The 26787-nt window shown below is 61.2% G+C and overlaps 1 protein-coding gene across 11 annotated transcripts; it reads right to left on the bottom strand.

Moving 5' to 3' along the window:
* Nucleotides 1-924: 924 nt before the first annotated feature.
* On the bottom strand, nt 925-26787 carry D2HGDH (D-2-hydroxyglutarate dehydrogenase). 11 transcript variants are annotated; one of them, XM_057743845.1, is made up of 12 exons: nt 26274-26591; nt 25961-26064; nt 25341-25705; nt 18740-18797; nt 17342-17481; nt 16378-16571; nt 15111-15279; nt 13046-13189; nt 11722-11927; nt 9823-9988; nt 1899-2170; nt 925-1617 (listed from the first exon to the last, which is right to left on the bottom strand). In XM_057743845.1, the coding sequence occupies exons 3-11, from the start codon at nt 25693-25695 to the stop codon at nt 1911-1913; spliced, it is 1692 nt and encodes a 563-aa protein (XP_057599828.1). In that variant the 5' UTR covers nt 25696-25705; nt 25961-26064; nt 26274-26591; the 3' UTR covers nt 925-1617; nt 1899-1910. The 11 variants fall into 11 exon arrangements, with proteins under 11 accessions (XP_057599828.1, XP_057599836.1, XP_057599829.1 ...); XM_057743853.1 differs by having other exon boundaries at nt 11785-11927; XM_057743846.1 differs by lacking the exons at nt 25961-26064; nt 26274-26591 and adding an exon at nt 26715-26787.

Raw genomic sequence — 26787 nt, 5'->3', positions numbered from 1 at the left:
CTGGGGCTGCCCCCGCTCCGGGTGACGGGGGAGGGGACCACGGATGAGCCCACGCCCGGCCGCACCCACCCAGACCAGCAGCGGCCGCGGGGCCTCTGAACCCCCCGTGCCTGGCGTGCTCAAGTTTTATGAGAGTGTACGTGCACTTGGCAGAAGAAAGAAAAAGGCAAAGCATCCCCAAGATACAGAAAACAACATCTCCTCCCCACCCAACCCCGGCCTCCCGGTGCCCTCCCCACAGTGAGTCCCAGACACGGTCTCGACACATGGGCAGGTTCCGTCCCAATGCACTTTGAAGAGTCGACGTCCTTTCTCAGAAGCAGGAGGTGAGTCGCCCCCTCCGTCCCCTCCTCCAGCGTCCCTCTGTCCAGGGGCCGCAGGGACACACACCCCTCCTCTTCACCAGACACCCGGCTCGCGGCCCGGCCGCTGACCGACACCCCCCCGCAGACGGTGCCCCGCGCGGCCCGGGGACACATCGGCAGGTGCGGTGTGCACGCGTGCAGGGTGTGCACGCGTGTGGTGGTGTGCACGTGCATGCCCGTGTGTGTGCATGCCCGTGTGTGTGCATGCCCGTGTGTGTGGGCCCCAGGAGTGAGCCGCAGGCCCGTGGGTGCCACTTCACCTTCTGAGGTCTGGGGCCGGGGTCCCCCGCCACCAGGCCCCCTCCTCGGGGCCCCACCCTCCCTCCAGCAGTAAACGCCTCAGAGCTCTCAGCCTCCTGATAGATCACGCAGTGTTATAATTCTCCAAGATCAACCTGCTCAGCCCTGAAACTTTTTATGGGAGGTCTCTCAGCAGCGCAGAGCCCCGCACTGCACACTGCGAACGAGACCGGACCACCTCCGACAACTTTAGAAAGCCACGCGGGGCCGGGGCTCACGCCGCACGGCGGGGGACAGGGACGAGGGGCGGGGAGGACCGGGCGCCCCGCCCCCACACACAGACGGTCAGACCCGGGTCACTGACGTTCGGGTGCTTGCGGGACAGGGTGCACGGGCACTTCACCTGGGCTTCTGTGAGGTTACTTTTCTAGGAACAGAAGGAAGGAGAGTGTCGGGATTAATTCCCACTTTTACTGAAGTTCACGGCAGCCAGAGAGAGAAAACGTGTCCAGCTCCCCAGACCGTCTCCGCAGCCCCAGCAGCTGCCCCAGGGACCCGGTCAGGGTGACTGAAGACGCCTGTGCCTGGGGACGTCTCACCCGGCACTACTGACACTTGTGGTCAAAGCAGAACAGGAAAGACTCATCTCCGTGGACACGTGACAGCAAACCACCAAGTGCAAGAAACCGATGCCTGGTTTCCGACAACGGTCTTGCCAACTCATGGGCCTTCTAGAAAGAGGGCGAAGTGACACCTTCCAGGGTGGCGGGCATTCCTGTCACCGGCTCAGATGTGGCCAGCAGTCACGGTAAAGCAGCCGGTGATCCAGGCTCTGCTGGTCGGAGCCCCGGGTGGACCAGCCTGACGGCGCTCTGCTGCGCACACAGAGTTCATCACCTCTGCTCGGGGCCCCTCGGAGGCTCGCACCGCGTGGGGGACCAGCAGAAAGACCGCCGTGCTCCCTCCCAGTGCTGCGCCCTACAAGGCAGGATCCCAGGGGCCTGTCCAGGACCTGAGAAGGGATGGGGTGCCCGCCATGAGGATGGAATGAGGACCAGGCAGCCCTTTCCACCAGGCCCACCCGACAGAACCAGCAGAGCACCTGGAGGAGTTCTGCTGAGAACCATGTGTCCCGGGCTCCCCGGGGCCGGCTCCCACCCCCAACCAGGAGGCCGGTCACCCCGCCTGCCGTGGGCTCCGGCGGACGGAGGCCCTGCGCGTCCACGCCAGCCCTGCAGGCCCCCCACAGGCAGAGCCGAGACCACGTCGAGGCCCCCCGCCTCCGCTGCTCACCCCGGCTGGCCGTCAGGTGCGGGCAGGCAGCGTCTTGTAGGGGTTCAGGATGCCCTTGGGGTCCAGCAGGGCCTTGAGCTGCCGCATGAGCCGCACGGCCGCGGGGGGCTTGCTGTAGCCCAGAACGTCCTTCTTCTTGAAGCCCAGGCCGTGCTCGGCGCTGACGCTGCCCCGCTGCCGGGCCGTCCACTCGTACACGTAGGGCTCCAGGGCGCCCAGCAGCGACGCGCTGAAGGCCTCTGCTGTCACGTTGAGGTGCAGGTTGCCGTCCCCTGGAGGGACAGGGGTGCACAGAGAGCCTCCAGCCTCGCCCCTGCCCTGCCCGGAGGCCGCCCTCACAGGCGGGTTCCAGCCCTTCACGCCGCCGGCCGCGGGCCTGCTGGTGACCACTCCGCTCCCCGGGGGCGCAGCTCCCTCGGCTTCACACACTTTTCTCCCCGAGTTCTCCCCGGCCCCCCACACCCACCCGCACAGCCTCCCCCGACACCGCCCCCACGAGGACAGGGACAAACACCCGCCCAACCTGTGAGGGCCCCGGGCTGGACCACTGAGGCCGCCACAGGCCCGGGTCCCCAGCGCCCAGGAAGCCTCTGACCAGGTGACCTGAGGTCCCTGACCAGGTGACCTGGGGCCTCTGACCCTGTGACCCGCGGCTTCCTAGGACCCCTCCCTCCGTGTACACCTGTCAAACGTAGGGCGCAAACCAGGGGCCCCTCTCCCACCACAAGTGGTTCCACCGACACACTCAGGGCACAGGCTCTGAAAACGAAGAGTCTCTCCCAAGGGAAACAGCGTGGAGAGAAGCTCGTCTCCCCGATACTGTCAGCTATGAATTGGAACCTGCCATCTGCCTGTACGAGGATTAAAACACAGGTGCTGCTGCAGCGGCTGACCTTCCACATCCCCTGAAGGGAGTTCAGGGTGGAGACCAGGAATGAGGCGCTCTGTGCTTTGGAGGATGAGCGGACCTGGTCTTCAGACAGTTAGATGTTTCAGGAGCGGATGTTATGAGCCCAACCCTTGCGTCTCCTCGTATCTAGAAAAGCACTAAATCCCTACGTGGTGACGTCTGCTGCTCGTGACGAGCAGTAACCCCCTACAAAAATATGTGATTGCATGTACTCCTCCTTCACCAAGAATACATATATACTAATCTTCCCCCTGCCTCTGTGGAGCAGTTTCTCAGAGCTTTCTGAGATGCCGTCTCCTGGGCAGCAGTCCTAACTTTGCCCCAAAAAAACTCAACTCACAACTCTCACATTGTGCATTTTTTTTAAGTCGACAATACTCAAACATCCACAGCAGCAACCAGCATGCAAGGGCTTGAAGCACCGTTCACAAGGCCCTGGTGGCCCCAAGGCCACTCCTAGCTGGGGGCCGGGGCCCAGCCCCAGCCCCCACCCCCCCCCACTCCCCCCACCCCACCCCTGCACAAGCAAATCACCTCCAACTCAGCCTCAAATAATCCCCACACACAAAAGCCTAAGATACATGAGCCCAAAATTAAACGCACAGAAAAGAAACCATGATGACCAAGACCCACAAAGACCTGCGATCTGGTGACTTCCAGAAACAGAAGATAAATGTTTCACATGTTTAAAGAAATAAGAGAGAAAAAATACAAAACAATGACCAGGGAAAGCTTTTAAATACCCAGGTCGATCTTCGAGAAATGAAAAACACAGTCACTGAAATGTCAACGAGCAAAGAGAGATTAATGACATGGAAAACAAACGGAGCACACGGAGGACGAGACCACGGACAACCGGAGGGGAGACAGAGGCCGAAGCTCCGGAAAGGAGGGGGCGGGAAGAGACAACATCTGCAGAGGCCACGGGGGAGCAATTTCTACAAGCCGAGCCCACCAGACCTCAGCAGGGACACACTGATGCTCGGCTAAACACAGCAGAGTGAAGCCAAGGAACCCAAGGACAAGGGGAAAGGAACAAAAGGGAAAAAATGACACTCGCACACAGCTAACGGCGGGGCGACGGAAGTCAGGACGGCAGAGTGACGTCTTCACCCCGCAGAGAACTGTCAACCAAAAATCCGTTTTGAAATCCATCGAGAGAAAACCACTGAAGAACAAAATTCATACATGTTCAGGTGAAGAAAATCCGTGATGTGCCGCCACCTACTTCCGCACGCCAGAGGCCGTTCTAAAGGCAGCGCTGGACACCGGGTCAAAGAAGGGCCAGAGGTGTGGGTGAGTCTAGAACACTGACCTCACAGAGTAATAACAACAGCACTGCTACCTGGGGCTAAACATCCCCGATGGAACTAAACACAGCCCGAAACAGTGTGTGACTGGGGCGGGTGGTCGCAGCAAAGTGACAGGGTCCTGAGGTCCTCGCCCCGCGTACGGCTCAGGGCTCTCAGGGAGGCAGAGCCAGCAAGACGCCGGCAGTGCACGTGGTGTGCAGAGCGGGGTCGGGGGGCTAGGAGGATGGAGGGACAAAGACAGGTTGATTTTAAGGAAGCGGCCCACACGACCGTGGGGACACGGCGAGTCCGACGTCTGCAGGGACAAGCTGACGCTGCAGCTCGCGTCCAAAGGCCGTGGGGAGACGCCCTCCTCCTCGGGGGCAGCGGGTCTCCGTCCCGCTCTTCAGGCCTTCGCTGGACGAGATGAGGCCCACCCACATTATGGAGGGAACCTGCTTTCCTGCAAGTCCGCGGATTTAAACGTTGATTTCATCTTAAAAAAGCCTTCACGGCCAACACCTCGACTGGTGTCTGGCCAAGCACCTGGGCAGCCAGCCCAGCCACGCTGACGCGCAGAAAGCACCACGACGCCGTCTGGGAGGAGGGTCCTGATGCTAGGCTCCGCCCCCGAGAAGGCGGGGCCGCCCTGACACGGCTCCACGTGGAGGGCTCCTGCCGAAAGAACAAGCAGGCAGGCACAGCTCTCTCTTTGGTAAATGGAAACAAGTTATACGCGAAGAACACCAACCAGAAGCAGGGGATAAATCAGAGAAAAAGAAACAAGAAATGAGAGACAAACAGAAGGCCCAAAGCCAGACAAATCCAGGCCACTGAGTCATTACGGTCTCTGCAACTGGAGGGCAGCAAAACCTGCCAGCTGGAAGCAGGGCACTGCAGCATAAGGGTTATTCTGAGCTGAAGGCAACGGAGAAGAAACAGCCACAAGAAAAAATCTCTGCCCTCCATCCACCTAAAAGCAGGACACGCGCGCACAGAGGTGCCCCCACGCCAGCAAGGGCAGCGTAACCACCTGAGACAGCTCCGGCCTCGGTCTACACGAGGCTCTCGGCCATTACTTCCCCACGTGTTTATATACCTTCCCGCCACCTGCTGCCCACAAGTTCTCCGCTTCCTTTATCTGTGCTGTATCCAAAGACGTCCTGCTCTTTGCTAAAATGCCCTAGAAGCCCAAGTTCTAACGGACACTGAGCAGGACCCCGTGGGGCTCTCTGTTCGGCCTCCACGACCTTCCCTGAGTTCCACAGGGCAGAGCGGAACAGCTGCTCGTCAGGGAAGGGAGGGGACGCAGAGACAAGGGAGGAGCAGCCCGGAAAGAACAGCGCAGCCTTGGGGCAGGTCCTGGTTCCGCCTCGAGGGACACACAGAACAATGTCATTGAGGTCTTTACAGAACTAAAACCCCCAACAGATGGAAGATGCCAGCATTCGCCACTCCAGAGATCACAGTCTGATAACCACCTCACGAGACCACCCCCAGTGGCCAGATGAAGGGACGCAGACCCTGCACACACGCTAAGCCCATCAGCAAGCCCACCCCTGAACCACTGCTATAAAACACCTCACCAAGCCCCCTGGGCTGGGACACGCAGCTCTGCCTGGCAAAGCAATAAAGCTGTGCTCTTCTACTCCACCTGAAACCCTGTCTCCGAGACGCCACCGAGCACCGGTGCGCAGAGGCCAAGCTTTCGACCAACGGACCGCCCGAATCCCCTATCTTCAGCCCTGGCGGCAGCACCAGGAGAAGCAGAGGGGTTGCTGGCACAGTGGGGGCTCCCCTCGGCCGCTGACAGCCGAGCGGGTTCCAGAGACGGGGTGCTACAGGGCGCACGTTCCACCCGGAGGGTCTGCAGGGAGCGCGCGCCTCTCGAGCGCCCTCCGAAGGGCCGTGCAGGCAGGCCGCACCTGGGACCATGCTTCCGCTGAAGGCGTGTTCCACCCAGCGCTCTGCCCGCCGCACAGTCAACAAGCCCATCTTCAGAATGACTACAAAACTCCCATATGTTTGGAAATTTAAAAACACCATCCTGCCTACCTCATGGGTCAAGGAAGCAATGACACGGGAAGTGAGAAAATATTCAGAACTGAGAGCTAATGCCGTGGCATCAGAAAGGGTGGGGCTGACGCAGCACCCAGGCCAGCTGTGGAGACAAGCGGCGGGGGGGGGCCCGGGCCTCTGGGGCTGGAGTCACCCCGCCCTCCGCCCTCCGCCCTCGGCCCACTGCTCTGCGGAGGGGCAGCCCAAGCACCCAGGACACCAGATGCCCGGCAGGTGGGCCGCAGCACGGGACGTGCACGGGGTGGGGCCCCTGTCACGGGACACGAGGACTCCTGAGCCCAGTGGGGCCCCAGCGACACCCACCAGGGCGCTTCTGGTCGTGCGGAGTCTGATGAGGAGAGAAACAGAACCAGCCACCGGGAGGCACAATGCATAAGACTCCGCGCTCCCAATGCAGGGGGCCTGGGTTCAATCCCTGGTCGGGGAACTAGATCCCACATGCCGCAACTAAGAGTTTACCTACCACAACTAAGGAGCACACATGCTGCCACCGAGAAGCCTGCGAGCCGCAACTAAGGAGCCCGCCTCCTGCAACTAAGGAGCCCGCCTGCTGCAACTAAGGAGCCCGCATGCTGCAACTAAGGAGCACATGTGCCACCACTGAGCCCGCAAGCTGCAACTAAGGAGCCTGCCTGCCACAACTAAGGAGCCTGCCTGCTGCAACTAAGGAGCACACATGCTGCCACTGAGGAGCCTGCCTACCACAACTAAGAAGCCTGCCTGCTGCAACTAAGGAGCCCGCGAGCTGCAACTAAGCAGCCCGTCTGCTGCAACTAAGGAGCCCGTGAGCCACACCTAAGACCTGGCACAACCAAATAAATAAACATAACCAAATAAATTAATTAATTAAAAAAAGAAAAACCAACAACCACATGTGTGGTCACGTGGAAGGAAATTTAAATACACTGGAAAGCATAAAGGCTGAAAGTCAATGAGCTAAGTGCTTAATTTATCTGGTTAGAAAAGCAGGGGTGTACACCTAAAAATGGAGAAGCAAAGAAAACAATAAAGGAAACAGCAGAAAAGAATGAAAGAGAAAACATACAATAGAAAGGATCAACAAAGCCAAGCAGTGATTCTCTGAAGAGATTGTAAAATGCACAAACGCTTACACGAGAGAAAAACAGGTGCGGACAGGGAATGTCACTGGCTGTTCCAGTAGACTAGGGCCGGGCCTTCAGCCCCTGCGCCCACAGTCCCATGGAGAAAAACAGGAAGCATCCTGTGCTCTGGATACTGGCCCGAGACAGTCAAGATGCGCATATAACAAGTAATTTCAATGAGCCCAGACTTGCATCTTCCCATACACAGAAAAGCAGTAAACTCATTAACTTGAAATGTCTGATTTTTGTGATTAGCAGTAATACTTTGGGATTTGACTACAGGGTTTGGTTTTTCACGCAGCAGAAAACTCCCATGTGTCCTGGCTCCGCCCTTGTCTCTGCGAAGCTGTCCCTCCAGGCTACCGAGAGGCTGCCTCCCAGGCTGCAGTCCTCAGTAAGGTCCCCGGATAACAATAGCCAGGACATGGAAGCAACCTAAATGTCCATCAACAAATGAATGGATACAGAAGATGTGGCATATATATACAATGGAATATTACTCAGCTATAAAAAGGGATGAGATGGAGCTATATGTAATGAGGTGGATAGAACTACAATCTGTCATACATAGTGAAGTAAGTCAGAAAGAGAAGGACAAATATTGTATGCTAACTCACATATACGGAATCTAAAAATGGTACTGATGAACTCAGTGACAAGAACAAGGACGCAGATACAGAGAATGGACTGGAGAACTCGAGGTTTGGGAGGGGGCGGGGGGTGAAGGGGAAACTGAGACGAAGCGAGAGAGTAGCACAGACATATATATACTACCAACTGTAAAATAGTCAGTGGGAAGTTGTTGTATAACAAAGGGAGTCCAACTCGAGGATGGAAGATGCCTTAGAGGACTGGGGCGGGGAGGGTGGGGGGGACTCGAGGGGGGGGAGTCAAGGAAGGGAGGGAATACGGGGATATGTGTATAAAAGCAGATGATTGAACCTGGTGTACCCCCAAAAAAATAAAAAAAATAAAAAAATAAAAAATAAATAAATAAATAAAAAACAACTCACTTTAACGTGTGCGTTTTTCTTCAGTCGACAGAGACAAGAAACAAACCAAGTCAGGAGTGAAACAGCACCCTCCCCAAAGGCTGGACATGGCACACAGGAAACAAAGGGACAATACGAACAAGGTGTCGACTTAAAAAAATGCACGACGTGAGAGTTACGAGTTAGGTTTTATTTGGGGCAAAATGAGGACTGCAGCCCGGGAGACAGCCTCCCAGAGAGCTCCGAGAGACTGCTCCGAAGAGGCAGGGGGAAGGTCAGTATATATGTGATTTCGGTGAAAGGGAAAAGCATGCAATCCAGCACACATGGTTTACGTAAAGTTTCTGCTGGTCACAAGAAGCAGTCGTCACCGTGAAGACGTTAGTGCTTTTCTAGATATGAGGAGGTACAAGAATTGGGCTCATAAAATCGACTCCTGAAAACATCTATCTGAAGACCTGTTCTGCCAGTTCTTCCCGGAGCACAGAGGGCCTCACCCCTGCTCTCCACCCTGACCTCCTTGCAGGGGGTGTGGGAGGTCAGCGGTGGCAGCAGCACAGGACTCACCCCTCGCGGAGGCGGAGGGCCAGTGCCGGCGGTGAACGCCAATTTGTGGTTGACAAAGGTGATACCAATATACTCAAAGTCTTAAAAGAAATGGACAAATTCCCAGGAAAAAAAAAATTACGAAAACCAATTCTGAAGAAGAGGAGAGCTGGGAGAACCCTGTGGTTATTAAAGAAACTTCTCTGTAGTCAATCCCCCAACCCCCCCAAAAAATACCCACAAAAGCTTCAGGCCCAGGTACCTTCCACGGCAAGTTCTACCACACATTCAAGGAGGAGGTAATTCCAACCTGACGGACTCTTCCAGAGATGCTACCCAAATCACCTTATGACTTCAAGACCAACATCCGTCCTGGACAGAAGGAGGAAACCTTACAGGACAGGATGGAGAAAGTCCTACATGGGATACGTAAACGGGACCAAACGAGACACAAAAGAGGGTCACGGCCACACTGGGCTTACCCCTGGGACACAGACCCACCTGCCCTCAGAGGTCTGGCGTGACGGGCCTCACCGGCTGGTCACAGGAAAACCAGCACTGGGCACCTGGGCTGACCCAGAGAAAGCGTTTGCCAAATTCAACATTCAGCCTCGATTTCTGAACGTGGGGTTCCTCCACGCAGGCATTCAGAGTGACGCCGGCCAGGGCGGCCCCTCCACCACACACCCCTCACCCGCCGCACCTCTTCCAAGCCCCGCAGCCCAGGAGGCGACGCGGAGCCCCACCTCACAGACGCTGGAGGCCGGCCCCCCACACCTGCCCAGGCCCAGAGGCTGCCAAGAGTTGAGGGCAGTGAAACTGTTCCCTCCTGTCAATTAGGAACGCATAGAGTGCGGTTTGTCTGCAAAAGCGAATCCCCTGGACTGGCTCTGAGATCCTTCCACGGGGGCGGGGCGGGGCGGGGCGAGCGCACCATCAGACGAGACCCCGCCCACCCGCGCCCCGGGCCCGCCTCCCCCGCCTCCCGCCGGCCGCGCTCACCCAGGTGGCCGTAGCCCACCACGTGCCGGGCACGCGGACCGAGGCGGGTGCGCAGGTCGCTCACGAGGTCGTAGAGCCGGTCCAGGGGCAGCGAGAGGTCGTACTTGTACACGTAGCCGTCCCGGCTCAGGGCCTCGGTGATCCTCTCCCTCAGGGCCCACAGTGTCTGGGAGGGAGGGGACAGGCTCGGTCACCGCGGCCGGCAGGGTGGCGATGCTGAGTGGCTGCGGGTGACCGCGGGGTTGCAGCGTCTGCCCCAGAGTCCCCCCGGGACAAGCTTCCCGGACGCGGCCACAGGCTGGCCCCCGAGACCCGGGCACCCAGGACCCCTCGTGGGACAACCGGAGCACATCCCGTGACCCTGGTGACGGGCCCCGAGTGAGGGCAGGGGCAGGGCAGGTGCAGGAGGAGCGCGGCAGACGGAGGGGACGTCCCCGGGCCCGGGCCGCGGGGACACGGGGAGGGACCGAGGGTGCGAGGAGGAAGGGGCGCCCTCGTCACGGCCACACGGCCCCTCCTGAGCAGCCCCCCCAGCCCCCGCGCCTTCCCTGTCCCGTCAGAGAACAGAGGGCCTGGGGACGTCCCTCCCCCCCGAGCCCCATCCCTGCCCTGCCCCCGCCGCCCTGCCCCCCCCCCCACCGCCTTCTCCCCCACCCCCGGAATTTTAGGAAATCTCCCGACAAAGCAACTTTCTTGGCAAACTAAAAACTCCTTTCTTTTGCTTTTTTAACATACCTAGAATGCAATAATCCCCCCTGAAAAAATAACAATAACTCCTTACCACCATGGGACATTCAGCTGGGGTCCAGATCGCCCCAGTTCTCTCATGGATTTTTTTACAGCACCGTGGCTCACTCGGCCCCCCCACCCCAACACTGACCATCAGCAGCTCCCACGGGCCCGACCCTCCTCACACACCCGGAGCCCAGCCGCGTCCCTGCACGGCCGGCCTGAGCCGGAGGGTCCGGCCCGGCCCCGTGCCCGTGGGCTCCTCAGCCTCCGCTCACGTCCCCCACGTCCTGGCGCGACCACAAGACCTGCTGCCCCCTTGTCCGCCCGCCCCCCTCGCCCTCTGCTCCAATTCCACCCCCTCCAGGACGCGTTGTCTGAAACAGCCTTTGTGCACCTGCACCGGTGACCTCACGCCCCCCCCCGTCCATCTGTGCTCACACGCCCCTTCAGGGGTGTCCTCCTGACCCCCCCCCCCACCGAGCAGAGACACCAGCCCAGCCCCCTCCTGTGTCACCCGGCCGGGCCCCTGGGCACCAACATTTGCGAACAGGACTGTGGAGCCCGCGGCCCAGACGCGGCAGGACCAGAGCAGGCGTGAGGCAGGCCGCACCCCCACCCCCACGGGACGGACGCCCCGCCCCAGGCAGACGGCCCGTGAGACCTGCTCCGGCCCCTGAGCTTCGCACAGAGCCGCCGCCGCCGGCCCTGAGCAGAAGCCTGGAGCGTGCGTGTCCCCTCCAGCTCCTGCTTTCTTTCTTCCAAGAGACTGCAATGATGACGCCGGGGCTTCTGCCTGGCGCCACCCCCCCCCCCTTCAGAAGATGCAGATCAGAGGCGCCACCGTGTGCCGGGAGGGGACGGGCCCTGGCTCTCAGGCCCCGAGGCGGGCTGTCCCTCCCTCCTGTGCGACGGCCACGGTACACTGAGGAAGAAACGGGGGAAGACACGGAAAGGAAACCCCACCGGCGCCCGCCCCCACTGCCCCAGGCCCCCCTAGTCATTCTCTGGTGCCAACATCAGCGCCCGTCCCTGGGGAAGCCGTCTGGCCCCCACGACTGGCTCAGCTTCCCATGGACCCGCCCACAGGCCCTCGCAGCGGAAGGTGATGGAGACGCCAAGAGCGTGTTCCCAAGAGGAGATGCTGTCAGGCCCGGGACACCAGCTCACGCTCGGTCCCAAGCCACGCTCTGACTTCAGGTGTCGCGGGAAGGAAGGGCCGAGCCTCCACACCTGGATCCTCCTCTGGTCGGTGGCCAGGGTCCCGTCGGTCACCAGCCCCGAGCCCAGCACCTGCTCCAGGAAGCCGCTCAGCTTCTCAGCGTCGTGTCCGGCCGCGGAGCCCGAGGTCTCGATGAGGACGTAGAACGGACTTTCTGGAGTGGGCAGAAGGCAGGATGAGCGGAGGGGGAGGTGGTCAGCCGAGAGCCAGGCAGGCTCACGGAGAGGCCGCTGGCTACTTGGGCTGGAATTCAGACGGTTAAAAGTAGGTCTTTCCCTGTAAGAGAGGCCGTGCCCCGGAGACACCTCGAAGCTGTACTGTTGGTGCCTGCACGGGGGGCGCGGGGGCTCCCCTTACCAAACTGCAGCCTAAAGGGGAGGCGCGGCACCCGCCACCGCGGATGACACCCCAGGGGCCTCCACCCCCACCCGAGACCCTTCCTCGTCCCACAGGTTGTCCGTGTCTCATGTATTTACCACTGGATGCTGAGGTTGTTTGCTATTTTATACTAAAATAAAAACCTCAGTAAAAACTTACAGCATAAGGTTCTTTCCACATGTACGACTCTTCTAGACTGACGTGTGTACCCCCCAAATTCTCATGGTGAAGCCCTAGCCCACCCCCGATGTGACTGTATTTGGAAATCAGGCCTCTAGGGAGGTTATTCAGGTCACATGAGGTCACGAGAGTGGGGCCCTGATCTTACAGGGCTGGAGCCCTCAGGAGAAGAGGAAGAGACCACAGAGGGCTCCCCCCGCAGAGAAAACGCCCGAGAGGACCGCCACAGAACCCAACCCCGCCACAGCCTCCAGGACCGGGGGAGTAAATCTCCTCTGTGCGAGGCTGTGGTCTGTCAGGGCAGCCTGGGGTGAGCCAGCGATGGCTTCTTCCGGGCCGACTTCAGAAGTGGAAACACCGAGACGTACGGCCGCAGGAGCTCGCACAGAGTGGCTCGCTCGCTGGCTGAGCTCTGAGGGCCGGGCCTTCACGGGATGACACCTCTCCTGCGAGGAGCCGGGAGGGCCCCTGACTGCGTCTGGCTGTTCCAGAGACCCCAGGGCTGTGGCACGGCCGACAGCACTCGGCCGAGGGCGGACGCGAGGCAGGTTCAGGGAGAGCCCTGCTTTCAGCGGTTACGGGGCCGCCGAAACTGCGGCGGGACGCCCTGCTGCCTCGCACTTCGCGGCCGGGCCGGGCCGGAGGCCCCCATCAGCCCACGGCTCAGATGGCACAGGGCGGGCGGCGGGCGCTGCCAGCTGGCGGGGACAGTACCTTGCACGGGGCAGGCGAGGCGGAGGTGGTGCCTGACCAGCTCCATGCACGCGGCGTCCATGAACTCGAACGCGGACAGGATCTCGCCCAGCATGGCCCTGCAGGTGCGGAAGGTCTGCAGAACCTCGGCAAAGCCAGGACAGCCTGCAACGGGCACGGCGAAAAGACAGGCGGGCCGGTCACGCGGACGGGGGCCTCGCTCACAGGCCCGCCCGAGCCCCTGGCAAGCCGCGACACCAAGGCTCCTCCCGGCAACGGCGCCGCTGAGCGGGGCGGCCTCGCGGAGCAGGACAAGCCCGCAGGTCAGCCACCACGTCACAGGTCACAGGCACCGAAGAGGAAGGGAGATGGCTGCCTGAGAGCCCCGGGACGCGCCGGGAACGCTGCCGGGCAAGTCCACAAACACAGGGCCAGGCCAGCACGGGCTGCCCCGGGAAGCAGCTTCCCTGCGTGTCTCTGCCGACACCCAGGGCCCGCCCGGCCAGCAAGGCGCTCAAGGCACATTTTGTGGCCGCCGAGCTCTCCGCGGTGCCCTGGCGCCCGGAGCTGGCCACCGAGCCGCCCAAGGCAGAGAGGGGACGTGGAGGGGAGGGCACACCTGGCCCTTCAGGGCAGGGTCGGGAAGGCACGTGGAGGTCAGGGAGGAGGGTCCGGAGAGAAGACCCAGCGCGTGAAGGTCAGGGGCTGAGGCCCACTCTGCAGGCCCAAGGACGGGCAGAGGCCCCGGGCCGGACACGGCAGCTGGACACGACGGGCTTAGCGGTGTGCGAACCGCAGCAGAAGGGAGCGTCCGTGAACTGAAACAGATGGGAAGAAACCTTCCAGAACGCAACACAGAGCGAGAGAGGATGGAAACCCGAGCGAGGGTAGGACATGGAGGCGGACGGACGGAAAGGCTCCGTCGTGCCTCCAGTCGCCGTCCTGGGAGGACAGCAAAACAGGCGACGGCCGGCGAGGGGGTGGCGGGAAACTTCTGCACGTGGGAGAACCAAGCCACGGGTTTAAGAAGTTCAGGAGACCCAGAGAAGAAAAGAAACAGGCTCTCACACGCCACACCCGAGACCCGCAACAGACCAAAGGTAGAGAGAAAATCTTTAAATCAGCCAAAGAGAAAGAGGCGGAGTCCCGCAGAACAGCCGCAGCGGAGGACGGCCGACTCCGCCCCACGGCGCCCTCGACGGGGCGGCGCCCTCGACGGGGAGGACCGACGCTGCCTCCCCCGCCGCCCCCCGCGGGAGTCTCTTCCAAGAACGGGGTGAATGGAGACGTTTTCGGACAGACGCAAAGCGAGAACTCACAGCAGCAGACATCCACGACAGGAAATGACAGAGGGCGTGTTCACAAGGCGCGTGGCCCCCAGAGGAGGGCCTGATGCAAAGGAAACAAAGAAAATGGCACATTTATACAATAAGAACAACGGTGAAGAAGAGACCGGAGACACAGATGGAACGGAGATGCCGACAAGCCCGGGGGTCGGGGGGAGCCGCCTGCAGGCCCCGCATCCCGTCGCTGACGGGCAGGGTGCGGGGGCCTCCCGGAGACGGGCCTCTGGACCAGGAGGAGGGCAGAGACCGCGGCGAACCCAACGCAGCTGCACCCAGGTGGGAGAGGAGACGCAAACAGGTGAGGGAGGGAAGGGAGCAAAGCAGACACGAGCCGGTCTCTCAAGCCTGCCGTGACAGGAGGCAGGGCCCTGCGGCTGGCCGGGGAAACGCTCCGACGCGCTTGCAGAGACGGGGCCCCGGAGAGGGACGGCGCGCCGCCGGCCCCACAGGATGTACGAGCTCCCCATGACGAACTCCCCGGGCACGCGCTCCCGCGCCCAGTGACACCATTTCCCCGCGAGTCTCACAGCGCAGGCTGCTTCACCGCCCCCACGCCTGCGCGAGACGGGCGAGGCCCTGGTTTTCTTACAGCACACAGGGTGCCCTGCCCAGACCCCACCGCGGACACCGACAAGGCCAGGTCCCAGCCCCTCTGGAAACAGCGAGAAGCGCAGAGCACAGGAGGCGCACGCGGCAGCGCAGCCTGAGAACCTGCTCGAGAGGCGGGTGGAGGTGCCTACCGAGGAAGGCCACGCTCACAGCGCTGGGCTTGGGCGGACACAAGATGGACACGGCGGTGATGACCCCCAGAGTGCCCTCCGACCCGATGAAGAGCTGCTTCAGGTCATAGCCCGTGTTGTCCTTCCGCAGGGTCGTGAGGCCGTTCAGGACGGTGCCGTCGGCCAGCACCTAGGAAGCAGCAGAGACGGGCACTCCCGCATCAGCCCACAGTCCCAACCGACGCCTGGCTCCAGCCACCGTGGGGAGGCCTGGGCACCCCGAGAAAGCCCAGCCAGTCACAAGCTCCCCACCCCACTTTGGTCCAGGAACACAGGGGGCCCCTGGCGTGGCACCGGGCCTGAAGTCACCCCATCAGGCTGAAGGAGGGGCTTCTCTTCCCCGGATGGAGTGACTGTCCCTCACGGCCACCACAACCAGGAAGCTCAGGGCCCAGTTCTCAAGGGAAGCTGGTCCAAAGCAGGGCACACCTGGGGTGGAGGAGGGCACACCTGGGGTGCAGGAGGGCGCACCTGGGGTGTAGGAGGGCAGAGAATGGCAGTGCCCGCCCCCCCGCCCCCATCCACAGGAATCTCGCTCATGCTCTGTAAATCCATCTGAGTCCTGTTCCGTGCATTTAGTCAGAAGCTTAGCAAAACAGCTTATAAAAATGAGAAAGTGACTTACAATAAAAACAATCTGCAGCCAGAGAACAAAGCTATGGGAACCTTGTGATTTAGCGGATGGAAGTCATTCCCTCCTTGGGTAAACAGACAGAGGGCCCTCGCTTTAGAGCACCCCAAGGTGTGCTTCACGCACTCAACAGTCTTGGGGGCGGTGACAGCGGAGTGATGGGGCTCCTCCTAGCAGGAGCCGCCCAGAGGCCGGCAGGCAGATGCCGCTGGGCTGGGAACCCGCCCAGGCCGTGGTTCTCACGGCAGCTCCTCGTGGGACAGCGGGGCAGCGGACGCGCCATCGCCTCGTGAGAGGCCAGAGAGCAGGGTCTGCGTGTGACCCCCGCGTCCCTGGGGGCTGGTACAATGGGAACGGGGACCTCCAGGCTGGGGCCCGAGAGGCAGCCCCTGTGCTGGGCCTGCACCACCCCAGGTGTCTGCAGGGAGCGGGGGGGGGACCCCAGAGAGCTGAGCTGGGGTCTCAGCCAGAGACCTCGCACGCTGGTCACCGGTGAAGGCTGGCCACCCCGGGACCGACTGGGGGACCAGAGCAAGCCCAGCCAGGCGTCCCTAGAAGCAGGGCCAGAGCTCCGCCACGACGGCGTCCCCAGCTCACCACTTCCAGGCCCAGGACCGTCCCGCGCAGCGATCCGTATCGCAGAAACCGCAGGCCACCCGCGTTGGTGGCCACGTTCCCGCCAATGTGGCAGCTGCCCTTTGCCCCGAGGTCCAGCGGCATGACAAAGCCCCGCGCCTCCACGTGGCGGCTCAGCTCCTCCAGGACGCAGCCTGCCTGGCACACCAGGACCCCTGCAAGCAACCAGAGCACCCGCGGGTGCTCTCGGCTCAGGACCAGCCGGGCCACCCTGGGGGTCTGCAGGCGAAAACCCAGGAAGGGGCGTCCCCCCGGGACCCGGGCGAGGAGGAAAAGGCGTGTGTCCCCGTTCCTCCCCAGAACAGGCCTTTGTGAGAAAAGAAGGAAAGCCAGTGAGACAACGTGGAGGGAAAAACCACACACACGCGCACGCGCGCACACATGCGCACACACGGGCACACACACGCGCTTATGCAAGGCGGCGGCTAGCAGAGGGCTGCTCCAAGGCTGTGGCCCTCCGTCGGGGAGTGATGCTGCCCCCTAGAGGACACGCGACAATTCCGAAGCCCACCCGGGTCGGAGGCGCTGCCGGCATCCTGGGAGGGGCCGGGGTGCTGCTCGACACCCCCTGCGTCCAGGTGCCCCCGCTGGAGAGCACGGTCCGCCCAGGGGTCCTGCCTGAGGGGCACCGGCACGCCCCTGCTGGGCCCCGAGCCTCGAGAGCGTGGAGCCCCTCAGACGCCTCGCACGCCCTGGGAAGGGCCGGCACGGTCGGAAGGTGTCGGTCCAAATGGGCCGCAGGGACAGCTCAAGCCCAGGGTGTAAGTCACCCCAGGGACCCCCTAAACAGCACCCCCTGCGCAGACACGCCCAGGGGCCCGGCTCGCGTGCAGCCGTGGCCGTCGGGCCCCTCCCCCGGGCCCGGGTCCCCCACGGCCCGGCCCCGCAGCTGAGAGGGAAGGTCCTGCCAGGCAGCCGGCCTTACCAGACACGTCGTGGAAGCTGATGACCTGGTTCATGAGGGCGGTGGACACGATAATCTCATCAAAGACGGGCGTGCTGCCCCCCACCATGCCCGTGTTGCCCCCCTGCGGACTCACGGCCAGGTTCCTCTCGTGACAGTACCTGGGACACGCACAGGACCGGTGTCAGGCTCCCCTCCCCAAGCCACCACCCCGGGGGGACACGCTCGGGGCCGTGAGACCCCAAGCCCCTCCCGCGTCCAAGCCAGGCCACCTCCAGCCGCAGCCTCGAGGGGCCGCCTCCTCGGCCCCCGCACATGATGGGAGTCTGAGGGGACACACGTCCGTCACAAAGCCGCCCGGGGCGCTAGGGGCCGGCACCTCCCAGACCACAGCTGAGGCCCCAGCTGCTCCAGGCGCCGCTCCTCCAGGCACAGACAGGCTGAGCGCCAGCGGCCGCCCACCCTCCCACCCCGTCCACACCTAGAGCACCGCAGCCCCCGGGCACTCAGGGCTCCCGCCCGCCCCCACACCTCAAGTCTCCGCTCCCCTTCATCCCCAGCTGCGTGCCCCTCCCTCGCCCACCGCCCTTCAAACACATCAGACGCATCCGTGGCACCTCGTCCCCTACCAGGCTCCCACTTCGTAAAGACCTGAAGGGAAGAGGGCCCCGGGGAGTAAGGATCTGGGCAGCGGGACACCTGCCCCGAGTGCCAGGCTGCTGACGTGCATCACACACGCCACCCGCGGGGCGCCACCCTGCAGCCGGGACGCGGACAGAGCAGGGCCGGGGCCCCCAGCCACCCGCCAGCTGTCCTGAGGCACGGCGACACCTCGACGTGCCGCCTCGGGGACAGAGCGCGCGCAGGGTGCACGCCGCCCACGCGTCAACAGGGGCGTGGAAGAATAACCAGCACCAAGAAACGGGCACGGATACGGCCAAATGGAAGGGAAGAAAGACTCTGACACCGTAGATACAACGCGATAACATTTAAAAACCCACACAAGAAAGATGCTGAGCTAAGAAGCCAACACGTCCCCCGTGGTTATCTCTGCAGGGAAACCGGTAGCTGCTTCTGCATTTTTTTTTTCTTTATGGTTTTGTATGTTTTCCAATTTTTCTATAATAAACACGAGAGTGTATTGATCTAAAACATCAAAGAACGCATTTTTCAAGAAAAGGTCTGTTTCCTTCCCTGCCCTGCACTTCGAGGCTGCAGCAGCTCCCCACCTGAGGCCCACCCAGCAGCCCAAGAGTCCAAGATTCCAGGCTCAGCCCAGCTCAGGAAGGCACTTTCCGCCCACCCGCCTCCCTGGCCCCGGTCACTGCCCACTTCATGGGGTCTGCCTGTCCCATGCACCGTGTCTGCGAGGAAACCACTGGTGAGCGACTCGGGAGTGAGGGCAGGCAGGGCGCGTACCTCAGGATGTGCGCCACCTCCTGGCACGTCCGGGGCCTCAGCAGCACCTTGCTGGAGCCTGCAAGACAGAAGCCACGCTGTCACCCAGCAGAGGGGGCTGTCACCCAGCACAGGGGGCTGCCCCCCAGCGGAGGGGGCTGTCACCCAACACGGGGGGCTGCCCCCCAGCGGAGGGGGCTGGCACCCAGCACAGAGGGTACCTCCCATCTCCTGGTGGAGCAAGGCTGCAAACCTCGAGGACCAGAACCTGATCGCTGGAGGAGGCAGAGGGCCTGCAGGCGGCGGCCTGAGGTCCTGAGCTAGGCTCTGGGGAGCAGGATGGCAGGACCCCAGGGTAGGGGCATCTGTGCAGCTTCCCCACTGCAAGTTCCTGGCTTTCCCTTGTAAGTAATACGCGTCTTCTGCGGAGACACGAGACTCCGTCAATACCCTGTCGCCCCACAAACGGTTGCCCGTGAACTTCAGCATCCTTTGACCATCCTTACCTGAAACTGTTCTCAGGACGGGTGCCAGAGGTGATGCTTCTAAACCCATCCACCTGCCCGCATTCATTAGTTGACCTTCTGCTGAAAGAAGGGCCTCCCCTTCTCCCTCACACACTTACGTACCTGGCTATGTAATAACAGCAGAGGGACTCCTGGGTTCTCAGGTTGCTCACTGGCTACAGCTCTCTGCTGTCATGATTATTTGATATCCAGCCGTGGCCTCGTCCGCTGGCATTCCTGACCACTGCCTCCAGGACAATCGAGTTCCTTTCCACCCTTTCAATTTTGTGGAAAGCACTTTAAGTAGCTAAGGGGCTGCGGGAGGACAGGAGGACGTCTAGCGCGTGCTCCTGCTGAGTCACTGCCTTTTACGGAGCTCTGAGATGGGGCTGTAGTTTCTACCTTTCTTTTTTATTCTGAAAGCAATTTCTCATATGTTTTTCATCAGATGAATCATGTCTGCCCAGGTGGCTGGTGGCTGGCTGGCCGGTATCCAGACCATCTAGGACAGTACAGTCCGGGGACCCTGGACACCCGCAAGGCTCCCGTCGGAGTCAGCGATGCCTGCGCGCCCACCCCGTGTGCCCTGTCACACGCACAGAGGATAGAAACGGACACGTTCTCCCGCCCCCGTGAAGTTTACTTTCTAATGGGGGAAAGGGACAAGAAAACGGTCCTACGTGTTAATAAGGGGACCCTCCAAAGAAAGCGGAGCACAGGGCGGAGAAACATCTGAGGCCGCTCAGGGGAACCGCCCAGCACTGGAGGGAAGGAGCGTCCAGCCTGGAGAGTCTAGCAAGGGGACAGGCGGAAGGGCCGGTTGCACAGGGTCAGGACACCCCCTCCCGCGCCCCGCCACCGCACCCTTCCTCCCTCCCGGAACACCCTCGCGGCGCTCCGGGGGCTGTCCCTGTCTTGGACCGCCCTGGATCCAAGCACACGCAGCATCCCACCCACCACCTGCCAGCAGCATCCCCAGGTCTCCAGGTGCCTCACCCCCAAGGTGAGTCCGCCCGCCTTCCCTCCCAAGCGCCGCCCACCCGGCACCCTGGCGCAGCTGCTCCCGTGGTGCTGAGCCTCCCGGCCGCTCACCTCTGCTTCCCTCGCAGCCGGGGTGCTGACTCCTCTCCCTCACTCGGGGCGCCGCCGGGCTTGGGGTGCGGGAGGTACCCTCCTCCCCAGGGGCCGCGTCCAGGCACCCTGCTCACGTGCACAAACCCAGCGGCACACCCGCTCTCAGTCTCCCAGCCGAGCCCCGGGGACGTCAGCGTCCACCGACCTCAGGGGCAGCACAGCACGGCCGGCCGCCACCTCCTGTGTACGCGGGGGCTGCTTTCACGGCTCTGCGCAGAGCCGAGGCCCAGGACCTCCCACCCGCCTCCGCAGGTGCCTGCTGGCCGGGCCGCAGAGCCCGTCCACTGCGGGCTCAGACCCGGCCTCCTGGCACCCAGTGGCCCGCAGGACAAGCTGTCCCCCAGCCTCCGCACCACCCACGGGACTGCGGCCCTCCCGGCGCTTCCTCGAGGGCGTCCCTGTCTCCACCTGCTCACCCCGACGACACCACAAACCTGCCAAGACAGCGCTCTCACCCCACAGCTAGAGAGGAAATGACTTCTCTTGACCCCCATCCGTGCAAGCTCCGCCCACTTCTCTGCCCCTCTTGGCCGCTCACACCCAGGACCAGCTCCAGGGCCGTGTGCGTCCCTTTCACGCCATGGAAAACCTCCCACACCCCCCCGAGGACGCCCAGCTGTCCCATCTCAGCCCGTTTCCGTGGCCACATCTGACCCGCGACCCCTGCCTCTCTTCCTGCAGCCCCTGGTGCTCCGCCCCTTGGCCGGCCACCCCCCCCCCCCCCCCCCGCGCACTGACCACAGCGGTCATCACCCTGCTCAGGACACCGCCCTGCCCCGCCCTGCACCTCAGCCTCACTTGCTCCACGGCCCGAGAGGCCCCTCGCGCGTCCACACGGACACGCCCAAACCCAAACCCTGGTTCTCCCTGCGCAGACCCGCCCTGCCTCTCACTTTCCCCAACTCAGGAAATGGGTCCAGTTTTTGCTACTGTTCAGGCCAAATGTCCTCCTTACCTTACGCCCTTGTCCAGCCATCAGCCAACCTCCCTTCCAGACACACCCGGAACGGATCATATCTCAGCGGCCAGCCCACCGCCCAGGGCCCCTGCCCCTCACGCACCCACCGCGGCCAGTCACACCGCAGGCTCTTCTCCCCTGTGGCCCTCGGGCCGCAGCTCCGATCCGCTGGCAGGAAAGGTCAGGACTCACACGGCCCTCGAGGCCTCACGGACCCACCCCACCCCTGACCTCCCCTCCGCCGCCCCCCAGGCCGCACATGGGGTCTCAAGCCTCCTCAAACACGCCCAGCGCAGCCCTGCTCAGAGGCTTTGGCTGGCTGTTCCTGCGTCAGGAACACCCTTCCAGACGGCTGCCCCAGGCGCGGAGGGAACAGCCTGTGCTGGGGGTCCCCCCAGGCACGCGCGGCCACGTGCAGCACAGCCCACCCCCTGCGCCTGCCGCCACCCCGGGTCAGCCTCCCGTCCACCTGCACGTCCAGGACCCCAGCCTTTCACGCAGCGTGGGAGCAAAGCTTGTGAGGTCACCCACGAGCAAGTGGTCTCCGTTGCGAAGGAAGAGATATTCAGTAACGGTCTCCATTTCAAACAGAATCTCACTTTTTAAGGAAAATTAAAAGATCCTAATCAGATTTTGCTAGGTTATATTTTCTATATAACTGAAATTACAAAAATCAGAAATTTAGACATGCTTCCTTTCCAAAAGAAAGCCACACTTCCTCCATAAGAGCGCAGACAGCAGTATCGAGCAGTATCAGCAGTATCTCGTCTTGTGGAACTGAAAACCACAGCCACAGAAAGACAGAGAAAATGAAAAAGCAGAGGACTTTGTACCAGATGAAGGGACAGGATAAAGCCCCAGAAAGACAACTAAATGAAGAGGAGATAGGCACCCTTACAGAAAAAGAATTCAGAATAATGATGGTGAAGGTGATCCAGGACTTTGAAAAAAGACTGGATGCAAAGATCAAAAAGTTTACCAAAGACCTAGAAGAATTAAAGAACAAACAAACAGAGATATGCAACACAATAACGGAAATGAAAAATACACTAGAAGGAACCAATAGCAGATTAACGGAGGCAGAAGGCAAATAAGTGACCTGGAAGACAGAACGGTGATCATCACTGATGCGGAAAAGAATAAGGTAAAAAGAATGAAAAGAACTGAAGACAGCCTAAGAGACCTCTGGGACAATGTTAAATGCACCAACATTCGCATTATAGGGGTCCCAGAAGGAGACGAGAGAGAGAAAGGACCCGAGAAAATATTGGAAGAGATTATAGTTGAAAACTTCCCTAACATGGGAAAGGAAACAGTTACCCAAGTCCAGGAAGCGCAGAGAGTCCCAGGCAGGATAAACCCAAGGAGAAACACGCCAAGACATATAGTAGTCAAACTGACAAAAATTAAAGACAGAGAAATGTTACTAAAAGCAACAAGGGAAAAATGACAAATAACATACAAGGGAACTCCCATCAGGTTAACAGCTGATTTCTTAGCAGAAACTCTGCAAGCCAGAAGGGAGTGGCGCGATATATTTAGTGATGACAGAGAAGAACCTACAACCAAGAATACTCTACCCAGCCAGGATCTCATTCAGATACGATGGAGAAATCAAAAGCTTTACAGACAAGCAACAGCTAAGAGAATTCAGCACCACCAAACCAGCCCTACAACAAACGCTAAAGGAATTTCTCTAAGCAGGAAACATAAGAGAAGAAAAGGACCTACAGAAACAAACACAAAACAATTAAGAAAATGGTAACCGGAACATACATATCGAGAATTACCTTGAATGTAAATGGACTAACTGCACCAACCATAAGACACAGACTGGCTGAATGGATACAAAAATAAGACCCATATGTATGCTGTCTACAAGAGGCCCACTTCAGACCTACGGACACATGCAGACTGAAAGTGAGGGGATGGAAAAAGATATTCTATGCACATGGAAATCACAAGAAAGCTGGAGTAGCGATACTCATATCAGACAAAATAGACTTTAAAGTAAAAAATGTTACAAGAGACAAGAAAGGACATTACATAAAGATCAAGGGATCGATCCAAGAAGAGGAGATAACAGTTATAAATATATATGCAGCCAATATAGGAGCACCTCAATACAGAAGGCAAATGCTAACAACTCTGAAAGAGGAAATGCAAGGCAGAAATAGAGACACAGATGTAGAGAACAAACACATGGACACCAAATGGGGGACGCGGGGAGGGTTGGGGGGAAATGAATTGGGAGATTGGGATACCAAACTGTACACTCTAAATATGTGCTGTTTATTGTCTGTTAACTGTACCTCAATAAAAGTTCTTTTAAAAAGAGAAAGAAAGCAAGCCACAGAAAGTGGTATTTTGACAAAAATTCAAGTTCCCCAACAGACACCCACTGAGCAGCCGCTGGGCCCTGAGCCCTGTGGACTCAGAGCTGAGCGGGCCCAGGGCAGCCCTCCCGAGCTCAGGGGGACGCGAAGCCAGGAAAGGGGCCTCCACATGGGCACGCAGGGCAGGTGCCCGCTGCCCGGCCCCCAGGAGGGCGGCTGACAGGCAGGAGGGCCCCCAGGAGACTGCAGCGCCCGCTCCCCCTGCTCCCCTCTCGGGGTGCCCGGAGCAGGAGGACGCGGGCCTCGGGGACGAGCAGGTGGGGCGCCCCATGGGGTTGGGAACTGAGGTCCAGCTGCCCAGGCAGCAGCACGGAGCCGGGACGGTGACCGGCCTGGCGGAGCCTGGGTGGGCGTCGCCTCCAGGACCGAGGCCCCAGGAGCACAGGCCCCATGCCGGGCAGGAGGCTCTCGGCGGGGTAGTGCACATCCGAAGGATGTCCAATGTCTCGGGCCTCCCCACAGAGTCAGGGCTGCCCAATATCTGCACCTCCACCCCAATTCCACTCACTCCAGACGCTGCACTGCGGTTTGGAACCTCACGTGGAGGTCTCCCGCCGCCAGCACAGCCCCCGCGGTGTCTGAGCCAACAGCACAGCACACCCTCCACCGCTCTTCCTCCTTCCCGAGCGTGCTGGACCAGGCCTCGCCCGAGGACCCGGCCGCCCAGCACGTGCTGGCATCACGGGTTTACACGTGTCACTGCACCGCAAGCTGCTTGTCTGCCAGCTCTCCTCAACATTCTAGCAAGAGTATTGTGTTGGTTTCTGTAACTAAGTAAGTAGGTCACGTTCTCTGTGAAATCCTTTCAGGGGAGAACACAGGGCACTAGGAAACCTCTGTTGCCAAGCGGGTGTGCTGGGCCCAGGAGGGTACCCGCTGGTGCAGTGGGAAAGGGTGGAGGGGGGAGGGTGCAGGGGCGGCCAGGCCAGAGGCTGCTGGCACCGTGCGGGCCTTGCCTCCTGCCCAAGGGAGCTACAGTGGGGAGCACAGGCCCCCCGAAAGACGTGTCCACCTCCCACCCCTCAGAACCGGCAAATGTGACCTCATTTGGATAAAAAATCTTTACAGATGTAACTAAGTCAAGGATCTTTGGGATGAGACCATTCTCTTTAAGGTGGGACCTCAATCCAAGGACAGGCATCCTCACAGAAGAACGGAGAGGGGTCACAGGGGAGGGGCCACGTGAGGACAGCGGCAGAGCCTGGAGGGATGCTGTCCAAGCCGAGGTCACCTGGAGCCCCCGGACCTGGAAGAGGCAGCAAGGCCCTGCCCGCGCCTGCATCTCAGACCCTGACCTCGAAAAACGAAAGGACAAACTCCTGTCGTCTTGAGCCTGGTGTGTGTGGTTCTTTGTTACACACGTGGCCCCAGGAGACTAATAACAGGCGCTGAGAGAAAGTGAGCAGCGGTCACACACGCCCACCTCGGAGCAGCTGGAGGGGCGGGGGGTGCTCTGTCATCTTTTAATTTGCAGGTGTCGTGCATAAGAAACGCACATGCGACAGCACCCAGAGCTCCTGCACCCACAGCTCATCGCTGGTCTCACCTCCTCATCTCACGCTGTTTCTCAAACCCCCCTCCCCCCACCCGGCCCAGCCAAGCATGAAACGTGAGCAGACCCCGCTCACCTCGGACCGTCCTCAGCCAGTCCACGTTGGGAGCCTCCAACTCCTGCGGGTCTGTGATGACCCTGCCAGGGACAATGCGCTCCAGGGCGGCCAGGTCGTCCTCAGACACCACGGAGAAGGGCAGCCGCCGCACAGGGTAGCGCTCCCGGGTCAGCATCACTTCCGGAGCACGGGAGGGGGCCCAGGAGCTGCCTCTTCGAACCAGGGGCCTGGCGCCCACGGCCCCCCGAGGGCCGCCCAGCCCAGGGAGTCTGGATGCCGCCTCCCGTGTCCTCTGCTGCGCGGAGACTCCCTGAGCGCAGGCCACCCGCCACAAGAGCCACGCAGGCCACCTGGGCGCCACACGGGGCATCATCACTCCTGCCCTAAAAAAGCAAGTGACGGGACCTGTAACTCAAATGGTGCCGAGCAACGAAAGGGAAGCACCTGCCAGGGAGAGACCTGGGCATCACCCAGGTCCAGGAAAAGCCCAGAAACAGCAGCTTCCACCGTGGTGGCGGCAGAGTGAGGTTGGGACCACCGGGAGGGGTGGGCTGGGGAGGCAAGGGACACGAGGCTTCCCCCTGACCGAGTGTGGTCCCCCGGCCGGTGTCACCTCCTGACAAGTCACTGAGATGTACCCGGAGTGGCTGAGGACACCCCTGGGTGGCAGCTTTTAACACCGGCAACAACCGTATCTCCCTTTCAGCCTCTCTTCCTTCAGAACAAGCCAGGAGTTCAGGTGCTAAAGGGACAGGGACAGATGCCACTGAACTGTACACTTAAAAACGGCTGAAATGATACACCCTACGATTTGCGGATATGTTACAAGTTTAAAAACCACGGAATCAAAAAAAGTGGGGGCGGGGGGGAAGCCCCTCTGGCTGCCCACCGTGGGGGAGCCGGGAGGTCGCACCGCGCCCCGCCGCCCCCCGGGGGTGGGGGGGGGGTCACCTGTTTTCTGGATACTTCCACCCCACCCGGCGCTCAGACTACCGGAGCCGGCAGCGGGGCGGCGTTCTCGCGGGGCTTCGCACCCGCTGTGTGACCTTGCGAAAACGAACGAGCCTCTCTGGGCCTCGACGCGACGTGCGCCTCCCCGGCGGGGGTGAGTTTGAAACGAACCACGGACGGTGACCCTCCCCGTTAGGGGCACGCGGGGCGGGTGAGCGAGCTCCGGACAGGACCCCGCCGGGAGCGAGGGCCCAGGCCGGTCCGCAGGGCCCGGCGCGCGCGGCCCGCGCGGCCACGTGACCCGATCGGCGCGGGCGGGCGGACCCGAGGCCCCCGCGTGCGCCCCGCCCCGCCCCGCCCCGCCCCGCCCCGCCCCGCTCCGCTCCGCGCCCCTCGGCCCCTCAGCGCGGACCCCGGGCGGCCGCGCGCGCGCGCACTCACGTCCGCGTCCCCGCCGCAGGCCTCTCGCCCCCAGCCAGAGCGGGCGGGGCGGGCGGGACTGCGCCTGCGCGGG

Source organism: Hippopotamus amphibius, chromosome 8 (genome assembly GCF_030028045.1).
Source record: "Hippopotamus amphibius kiboko isolate mHipAmp2 chromosome 8, mHipAmp2.hap2, whole genome shotgun sequence".
NCBI lineage: Eukaryota > Metazoa > Chordata > Mammalia > Artiodactyla > Hippopotamidae > Hippopotamus > Hippopotamus amphibius.
Note: the sequence above shows the minus strand (reverse complement) of the source record. Positions and strands in the feature narration are given on the sequence as shown.

What these genes read in the sequence shown, in the direction of transcription:
- D2HGDH (XM_057743846.1), bottom strand. Translation starts at nt 25,695, where the DNA reads ATGATGCCCCGTGTGGCGCCCAGGTGGCCTGCGTGGCTCTTGTGGCGG. An exon ending in CAGCTTCCACGACGTGTCTG is followed by an intron (nt 16,572 to 17,341) that starts GTAAGGCCGGCT and finishes GGTTGCTTGCAG; the next exon opens with GGGTCCTGGTGTGCCAGGCA. An exon ending in CCTCGCCTGCCCCGTGCAAG is followed by an intron (nt 11,928 to 13,045) that starts GTACTGTCCCCG and finishes TGCCCACTCCAG; the next exon opens with AAAGTCCGTTCTACGTCCTC.